Source organism: Condylura cristata, unplaced genomic scaffold (assembly GCF_000260355.1).
Source record: "Condylura cristata isolate star-nosed mole 26May11 unplaced genomic scaffold, ConCri1.0 scaffold00017, whole genome shotgun sequence".
Taxonomy (NCBI): Eukaryota; Metazoa; Chordata; class Mammalia; order Eulipotyphla; family Talpidae; genus Condylura; species Condylura cristata.
Genome location: NW_004567118.1, coordinates 22239481 through 22248290, shown reverse-complemented (window position 1 = coordinate 22248290; position 8810 = coordinate 22239481). Strand labels below are relative to the sequence as shown.

The 8810-nt window shown below is 61.3% G+C and overlaps 1 protein-coding gene across 3 annotated transcripts; it reads right to left on the bottom strand.

Moving 5' to 3' along the window:
- Positions 1-1174: 1174 nt before the first annotated feature.
- RNF112 (ring finger protein 112) lies at positions 1175-6929 on the bottom strand. 3 transcript variants are annotated; one of them, XM_012726703.1, is made up of 14 exons: positions 6631-6929; positions 6416-6456; positions 5419-5704; positions 5059-5265; positions 4809-4940; positions 4534-4638; positions 4096-4146; positions 3762-3818; positions 3605-3679; positions 3351-3468; positions 3029-3189; positions 2892-2945; positions 2681-2755; positions 1175-2606 (listed from the first exon to the last, which is right to left on the bottom strand). In XM_012726703.1, exons 1-14 carry the CDS (start codon positions 6682-6684, stop codon positions 2136-2138), a joined length of 1887 nt encoding a protein of 628 aa, XP_012582157.1. In that variant the 5' UTR covers positions 6685-6929; the 3' UTR covers positions 1175-2135. The 3 variants fall into 3 exon arrangements, with proteins under 3 accessions (XP_012582157.1, XP_012582156.1, XP_004684619.1); XM_012726702.1 differs by having other exon boundaries at positions 3029-3195; positions 5059-5262; positions 6631-6928; XM_004684562.2 differs by having other exon boundaries at positions 3029-3195; positions 6631-6927.
- Positions 6930-8810: the final 1881 nt, after the last annotated feature.

The following is an 8810-nucleotide window of genomic DNA, read 5'->3' as shown; positions in this document are numbered from 1 at the left end:
CACGTCCTGCCTTATCTCTGATGAATTGTTTTAACCAAGAATAGTCATTTCTCTGAGCTTCTGTAAGAAAGGGTATTCTCTGTACTACATGAGGTCATATGAAGACTTAAGGGAGATGATGTTTGGGAAGATGTTTTAAAAGCCATTAGACACAAAATACTACTTATTATGACTCATCCTGCCTTGCTGAGCTCTCCCCCGCGGGGCCAACTTCCCTTCTGTTGGAGAGGCAGGGAGAATAGGTCGCTGCTGTTCCTTCCAGCTGGGTGGGGTTCTAGCTAGACGACACCCGCCCTCAGTAAGTCCTCAGAGGCCCCCCAAGTGCTGAGCCTGCCAGTCCAGAGCCTGTATTTTGTGTGTTCTCCAGATGATAGTGGAGGGACTTGGGGAAATACTTCCAGAAACACCCACAACGTCGGACCCCGTCACCCCACCTCACTGAATAGTGCCATGGGGTCTAGAATTTCTGTGGTTCACATCCACACCCCAGAATTAGGATTTCTCTGCATCATGGATTTGTCTCCAGCTTGCTGACTGCAGCTTCCACTGCTCACCCTGAGCCTCAGACCCCACCTTCTGCCTGCACCTCAACACTGACTCCGTCCTGGGCCTGAGCTGGGGGAAGAAGTCACTGAAGAGGAATGTCTCGATTTCAGCATAGTTTAACAAAATGTCTCCCAATGTCTGCAGGGAAACCAGCCTGGCATCAGGGATTTGGGGTCACTGTATCTGCCTCCAGTCAGCTGGGGCGCATTAGCTGACACTTGCCTTTCTGGGTTTACATGTGTAAATGCAGGCGAACACAGGGACTGCTCCTGTGATTCTGAGATGGGGGTGAGGGTAGAAGAGAAGCAGCAGGTGGAGCCCCGCTGGCTGAGCCTGCAGGATGCCCCAGGCTGCACTTGCCTCCACCGTTTTGCCAGCCAGCATCTCCCATCCCCGCCTCCAGTCTCCACTTGCCAGGACAGACGCCAGGTGACAACCTGCTCACAGGATCATCTCAGGCAGGAGAATCCAGGCAGCGGACCAAGACCCCACCTGCCAGATCTCTCAAATTGCAGTCTCGTCTCCTTCAGGCCACAGGTCCCCATGATGGAACCCCTTGGTTCACCTCCCGCCTGCCCCAAAGCCCCCTTGGGGCCACATTCAAGAACTTACAGGGAAGCTGACATTCAAGCACACAGGTTTTATTTCTCATATAATGTGCTCATTAATCCTTTACAGCTTAATAGCCTAAAAGTCTTCCTCACAGGGCGTTCCTGTGCCCCAGTGGTTGGGGTGGCGGGGGCTGTACCCAGGTCTCCTGCTAAATGGGAGCAGAGTGAGCTTCTCACAGGCTCGGGTGAGAAAGGAGAGATTTGTTTCTTTGTAAAACGTTCATGGAATCAGTTAAGAGTGCTGTCTGCTTTAGCTCAGAACGCAGCTCAAGGTGTCACTCTTTGGCTTTTAACCCATTGCTGGGGAGGACTTCCGTAGAGAACATGAGCGTTTAGTCTTCTGAGCAGGCCTGACAGCACAACCAAGAGGGGTCACCCCCTGTGAGGTGCCCCGTTGGTACCATGAGGCTGCAGGAAAACGGGCAGCCGCCTCTGTCCTGCTGGGCACAGGAGCAAGTTTCTCTGCTGAGGGTAAGACCCCTCACTCTCCACCATACCCAGCCTCTTTGGATTGTCCCTGGGGTCCCTCCTCTTTCTTCCAGTTCCTCATCAATGCTGCCCCCTGAATAGCAAGGTCACTTGTCCCGGCCTGCCCACACCTGTGAACGGAGAGGCTCTTCCCACCAAGGGGAGACACCGAAAGGCACCTGCCCAGCCTTCCTACAGTCCTGGAGAAATAAGCCAGCGCGGGGAGGCTGGGGCCTCCCTCCAGGGGCCAGGCCCTGGGGTCAAGTTTACTTGAGAAGGGGGCATACAGAAACAGGCCCGAAACTCTATTCACTGCTCCCAAACACTGTCTCCCAGCCCCCGGAGGCTTCCCCAGGTTCCCGGGACTACCTCGATTCTCAGCCTGGCACCCAGCTTAACTAGAGCAGTGTGGTTCAGGGGGTGCCTTCAGGACACCCCAACCCCACCCTCCCCCACTTCCTTCCCCCCTGCTGTCACATCTCTCCCTCCCTCCACCGTCCCTGGGGCTCCTTACTCCTCCTGGAGAAGGGGCTCTCGGTCGCCCCCCTGGACCCTGTCGTCCTCCTCCTTCTCCATGCAGCCCACTGTAGCAGCCAAGCCGGCGCCCACACCTCCCCCTACCACTGCGGCGCCCGTGGCCCCCACCGCAGCGCCCGCTGCCACCATCCCAGCCTCAGCCGCCAGTGCGGCGGCTGCCATGCCCGCGCCCACCACCCCGCCCGCCAGGCCCATGAGCCCCGCGCCCACGGCCCCCCCCACGGCAGCCAGGTGGCCGCAGAAGCGCATGGTGTAGGAGTCCATGAAGACCTTGGCCTCAGCCTGCAGCTCAGCCTCCAGGGCCTCCAAGGTCTGCTCGCGCCCCTGGCACAGCAATGCCTCGCCATGGCGGGCCAGGATGGCCTCTTTCTGGGTGGAAAGCAGGTTCCGCATGGTGTCGGGCAGGACCCGGAGTGCGGAGAATATGCGCTTGGTGGCCACGTCCTGGGTCAGGGAGGAGGGTGAGCACCCTGGCTGGAGCCCAGGGCCCTCCCGGCTGCCCTCTCGCCCCAGCTCACCTGCTGCTGCACATACTCCTCAAACTCCTTCTTGGCAGCTTCCACAGTCCTCAGGTCGTGCAGCTGGGCTGCCATCTGTCCACGGGAGAACCCAGGCTGCCGCCCTCCATCCTCCTGGGCCACGTGCTGCCTGTTTCTCTGTCTCCATCCCAGGGAAAATGCCGCCCCGCCTCCCTCCCAGCCCCCTGGAACCTCCCAGGGAGCTCCGTACCTCCTCCGGAGAGGTGAAACCGGGCCCGGTCCTCCCCATCCAGCCTGAGAGGTTCTGCAGGGACAGCGTGGGCAGGGGTCAAGGGGGCAGGCCTCAGCCAGGCGCTCAGGGCTCGCTGGGCCAGCTGGTTTCCCCACCTTGATCTCCTGAGCTAACTGCTGCCCTGTGAGCAGGCGTCTGTCCCCCCTGGCTGCGGGGCGCCCCTCACTCCAGTACCCCTGGCAGCGGCTCTTGGCGTACTGGGGGGCCGCACTCAGCACATCCGCGATGTAGGCATGAAGATGGCGAAAATCATCATCTGTGTCTGAGGAAGAGATTCCTCATGCTGAGGAGGCCAGGGGTTGAGCAGGACCGGGCTTTGGGAGGAGAAAGGGTGTCAGAGGTTGGGAGAAGCTGGCCGCAGCACGGGGGCTCCGGTCGCTGGGGCAAGCTGGGGTGCCTTTGCCCCTGGAGACTCACCGCCCAGGCCCCCAGGGCTCTGGCTGGCCCATCGCTGCCCGGGCGTTGGCAGGAGGTAGCAGCGGGCTCGCTTCCCTCGGAGCAGCTGCTGAACCTTGGGGTACTTGCTGGACGATTTCTGAGAGATGCATGGAGGAGAGCTCTGAGCCAGCAGACCAGCCTCCCACCTTGGCGACCTACAGCACCCCCCACCCCAGCCCCTCACCTTCTTCCCCGCCCACCCATTCCCCATCCCCGCACTCTGCGCCACTCACCTGGAGGATGTCACCCATGTGTCCCTGCCCTGCCTTGCTAGCGGGGGATGAGTCACGAACTAAGAGATCCAGGTGCTGGAAAAGAAGGGATCCTGACACCAGCAACCAGGGGTGCTGTCAGGGTGTAGGGATGACAAGTCCAGAAGCCACATCTCACCTGGATTGGCACCATCCCATAATGCCTGCCCATCACCTCGGCCACATGGACAAACATCTGGGGGCAGAGCACAGAGGGTCACAGAGGGCCACTCTGAGGGCTGTGCCTCTTCATGCCTCCCCTCTCCCCATGTAGGGACCAGCTCCAGGATCTCCTGCTGCTCCCCAAAACAGGCATCTTGTGCTTTGCATGCCTCCATCAAACCCACCGCTCAGCTCCAGGTCATGAGTCCTGGACCAGAACTGGAAGGCACCTGAATCAAGCTGGTCCAGCCCCCTGGCCTTAAGATCAGGGTGGGCAGGGGGCGGCACCCCCGAGATCAGAGTCTCCTCACCTCCAGGTATTCCAGGTCCGTGTCCTTCAGCTCCTGAGAGGTGTTAAGGATCTACACACAAGGAGAAAAACATAGTAGAAGAGTGTCTGCGGAGGCAAAGAGATGCTGGGCAGACCCCAACGTGGTGTAGGCTGCAGGCCATGTGTGGGTCTGGCTGGGAGGGTCCGGCTGGGAGCCTCCAGCCCAGGGCAGGGGTGCGGGGTGGTCCCTACAGCAGGTGGGCTGGCTGGCTTTAGGGGACAGATGGCAGCGGGCTGGGGAATGGTCCTGCACCTCCAGCTGCTCCCAGGGACCTTCCCCCCACCATTGGAACAAACCATGTCCCCACCTTCATTGACTGGGGGTAGCTCCCCTTGGCAGGGGCACCCCCAGAAACTGTGGGGGCCCCAGGCACAAAGGTCTGCGAGATAGGGTGACTGTTCTGGCGGATCCACTCACCTGGTAGGAGCTGAGCATCATGCTCAGAGCACAGAGCTTGGTCCTTGTTTCCCTGCTCAGCTCGGGGCTCATGGCGTCCCCGGTGTCCACCAGGAACACGGCCACCTTGCAGGGGTTGGAGGGCACACCAAGGGGTCAGGCCTCCTCGTGCCTCCAGCGCTTCCCCTGCCTCTCTGCCCCCCCAAAGCTTCCTTCCCCATCCCACCTCCGTGGGCTCTGTTCTCTCACCCACCCCTTCCCCACCCAGCCTTGGCCTCCTCCGCTCCTCCCCTCACCTTCCTCCCCTCCTTCCCCAGCAGGAAAGGGTGGCTCCACATCCAGATGCCCCTGGTGAGGCTGTTGGCTCCCCATCTGAACCCGGGCAGGCTCTCCCCTGGCCCTCTGGCCCAGGCACCCTCGCCGGATTCCTGCAGGCAGAAAGGGGCACCTATAAGTCGAGCCAGCCACCCCTCCCCTCCCCAAGCCAGGCTGGGCGCCCTGGCCCGCACCCACCACCCCACCTGCCTGCCTCCACCCCACCCTCACCACGCCTGGCAGGCCCCGGAGCAACTGGTTGAGGAGGAAGGTCTTCCCTGAGTGCTGTTCCCCCAGAACAGCAAGGAGGCAGACAGGGGTGTCCCTCGCCAGGGGGTGCTTGAGGCAGCGGTTGATGGCCCCCATCCTCAGGATGAGGCCTCCGGAGGCGTTGATTCGCACCAGAAGCAGAGGTTCAGCCCTCACAGCACAGGTCTCCTGGGTCAGGAGAGAGGGGTTCTCTGGGCTTCCAGACTATGGGAGCTGGAGAGCCTCAGCCCTGACCTCCACACTCACCCCGCGACCACAGCGGGGCCACAGCCACAGCCACCGCCCCTGGGACAGACCCAGCACCCTGCGGGAGGCCCCCACCTGCAGCACAGGGGGCAGCGGCCTCTGGGGCAGCAGCTTCATCTTCTCCCCCAGACTCCGGAGCCCCTTCTTCTGCTTGCAGATCTTCCGGCACTCGGGGCAGCAGGGCAGCTCGCAGCCCAGGACGCGGTGTGTGCTGAAGCACCGGGCGCAGAAGTCATGGCCACAGTCCAGGGAGATGGGCTCCCGCGGCCGCTCCAGGCAGATGGAACAGGCGGGCAGCTCCCGGGGCGCTGGGGGCCGGGACCTCAGGCCCAGCTCCAACTTGGGGAATGGCGTGTGGGAACTGGGGGACAGAGCAGGCCATTGGAGAGCACCTTACTGGGGGTGAAGGGACGCAGGTCAGGCTCAGGGACGGGTATAAGCTGCTGCTCCCAAGGAGGCCAAGCTCTGCCCACTCCTCACTGATATGCACCCCAGGACCTGCAGGCCCGAAGTGGGGCGGTGAGCAGTGATGAGAGCCTGGGGGGTGGGGGTGGCGGAGGAGAATCCTGGAAGGAACCCTGGACCAGCCACTGTGCTGTTATACAATGGGGACAAGTTCTTTCCCCCATTTCCTAAAGGTCCGGGTGGAAATGTTGGCAGTCCTGTCTCATGGGGCCACAGGGATCACCACACACTCTGCCCAGTGCTCGGCAAAATGCCAAAGACCCTTCCCCGCAGCAGGCTGCAGGGCTCCCACCGGAATTACTGACTTCTGCGGGACCCCCTAAGGAGCGGCCCCCTCTACAGCCTCCCTACAGCTGCCTAAACAGGTCCCCGGCCAGCCCTGCTTTGGGGGCCATAAGGAGAAAGCAGGAGCCTCCGGGTGGGGGGCAGATGGCCCTGGCTCTTAGCGCCCCCCTTGCTCTCCTGCTCCACGCTGGAGTCCTCCCTCCTCCTGGAATCAGCCTGGGGCTCGCTTGCTCCCGACAGCCCTCCACTGCCACAGGCCTGGGGTTTCTGGGCCAGCGGACTGACCCACTGCACCAATCCCGAGGGCGTGCCTGCCGCTTACCAACTGTTGCTGCTGCCTCCCATGAACCTCCGTTTTCTCTCCTTGGAAGAGAAGGGGGGGCAAAAAAAAGGGGCATTTAGAAGATAACCCAGACCCCCCTCTTCGTGCTGGGTTCCAGGGGCCCCTCCTGCTCCTTCCTCAGACCATCCCCCTGTCCCAGTGGCCCTGCCCCCCACCCAACCCGCCTTCCCCACATCTCAGGGCTGGAGACTTGCCTGTTTGCCAAGCCGGTGACAGAAGGAAATGACTGACAGGGCTGACCTCGGCATGAGCAGCTGGGGCGGGGGACAGGGTCCCACAGCAGAGAGGCCGGCCAGGAGACCTGCGGTGGCCGGGAGGCGGCTTTCCTGCTGGGAGCAGCGGCAGGTGGAGGTGGGGAAGGGGATGGGCTCCCCAGAGGCGCTGACCCTGTCAGAGCTGGAAAATAAATGTGACAGTCAGAAAGAGGGCTGCCTCCAGACTCACCCAGGGGGAGGAGACAGAACTGCAGAGCGGGCTCAGGAGGCGGGAGGGATGGAGCCAGGCTCAGAGTCCCTGGCAGAGGCTGGGATGCGGGCGGGCGAGCTGAGGTGGTGAGTCGCCATGGAGACGGAGGGAAAGATAAGGACAGGGAGGGGGAGGGGACTGGAGCGAGAAGCATATGGTGCTCCCGCAAAGATGGCACCGTGGGCAGGAACTGTCCCTGCTGGCCCAGTGGAGGTCCTTCCAGGGCCACCAGGCAGGCAGATGCGCCGGGAAGGGGAGAGTGAACGAGGCAGAGACCTCCCCCCTCCTTGAGAGACTACTTACTGAGCTCCTGTGGGGGGGGGGCATGGGGGATGGGAAGTGCCACCATACTGCATGGGGCATGATTACCTGGAGTTCTTGGGCCCCTCCCCACCCCGCTCCCCTCCTCCGCTCCCCCAGCTCCTCTCACTTTGGCTTCCCCTTCCAGTGACTTCACCCTGCCTGCCAGTCACCCCTGGCCCTGCTAACCGCCCCTGGACTAGGTCTCAGTGCCCGGCCAGCACAAAGTCCCCCAGCACAGCTGGGCCCACGCCTCCCACACCTTTCATGGTTCCTGAGGGCCATCATATCAAACTGCCTGGTCTGCATTGCCCTCACCTTCCTCCCCAGCCTCCCCTCGCCCCAACCCTTCTCTAGCTCCAGGATGGCCCCAGAGTTCCTTCTGCCTGCAGGAGGCCCTCCTCAGGCCCCCTGAGAGGCCCTGGAGCGCCCAGCTATAGGCAAACCCTCCTTGGAGCCTCTTACTCACTGCCGGGCTGGACAGGATCACCCCAACCCCCACCACCGTGGCTGCTGGCTGCTGGCTGCTGGCTGGCAGGCTCCACTGGGTGGCCCAGGCTCTCCCCAGCTGACCATGTGAGACAGGGCCCACATCCCCTCTCCTCTCCAAGCTGTGAGGGGTATAATCATGTCCATAAGCCGCTTGTCCAGACAGGGGTGTTTTGAAGCCCTAGGAGCCAGGTAGGGCACAGGGTAGGGGACATGTGCTGCCTCATCCTGGAGCAGTCCAGTTGACACTTTAAGCTTCTTGCGACAGGGACACCCCTGGGCTGGGACTGCATCTGCACCCTGGTCTTTTGTGCGTTGGGCCTCCATTTGTGGGACTGAAGCAAGCCGGAGAAACAGCACAGCAGACTCAAACCCCCATGGGTGGGCAGCAAAGCCCCACTCAGAGAAGGGCAGCCTGAACGGCGCCCTCTGCACTTCTCAGCCACAGAGTAGAGTTTCAAACCACGTCTCTGACTCCCTCAGAGAGAGATGCAGGTGAGACACCAAGTACTGGCCTCAGGCAGAAACACCACACCTCCTTTGTCCAGCATGACACTGGTCAGCTCCTAACTCTGGGGGCCGTTTTCTTCCCTTCTTTTATGTTTTGTTTTGTTTAAAGATTTATTTATTTATACATACAGAACTGAGTTACAGGCCACAGGTGCTGGGCGGGGGTGAGAGGATTCACCAGAGTTAGAGTAGGAAGCACAACACTCGAAGTACGCTGAGGGGAACAGCGGGTGGGTCAGGAGAGGTCTGCCGCGCCGTGTGGGTCAGCTCCCTGGCCAGGGATCAAACTCATGCTGCAGTAGCTCTGAAAGATTCATAGTGCTATGCTTTAACCTGTTGCACCACCAGGGAGGGCTCCCTTCCTTTTTTTTTTTTTTTAACTTTTGCTCATAAGAACTGGGATCCAGGCCAGAGGTAGAGGGCAGAGCATGAGGAGAGGGTTCCCCAGAGACAGAGTGGGGAGCAGTACAGTCAGATCCACTGAAGTACACTGCTGAGGGGAGCAGCAGGCAGGATAGCAGAGGCCTGCTGTGCCATGGGGGTCAGCTCCCTGGCCGGGGATAAACCTCAGCCCCATATAGGTAGTAGTGCTGAGACTTAACCCCTAGGA

What these genes read in the sequence shown, in the direction of transcription:
- RNF112 (XM_004684562.2), bottom strand. Translation starts at nt 6,684, where the DNA reads ATGCCGAGGTCAGCCCTGTCAGTCATTTCCTTCTGTCACCGGCTTGGC. An exon ending in GTCACCGGCTTGGCAAACAG is followed by an intron (nt 6,457 to 6,630) that starts GCAAGTCTCCAG and finishes TTCTCTTCCAAG; the next exon opens with GAGAGAAAACGGAGGTTCAT. An exon ending in CGGACCTGGAATACCTGGAG is followed by an intron (nt 3,819 to 4,095) that starts GTGAGGAGACTC and finishes CTCTGCCCCCAG; the next exon opens with ATGTTTGTCCATGTGGCCGA.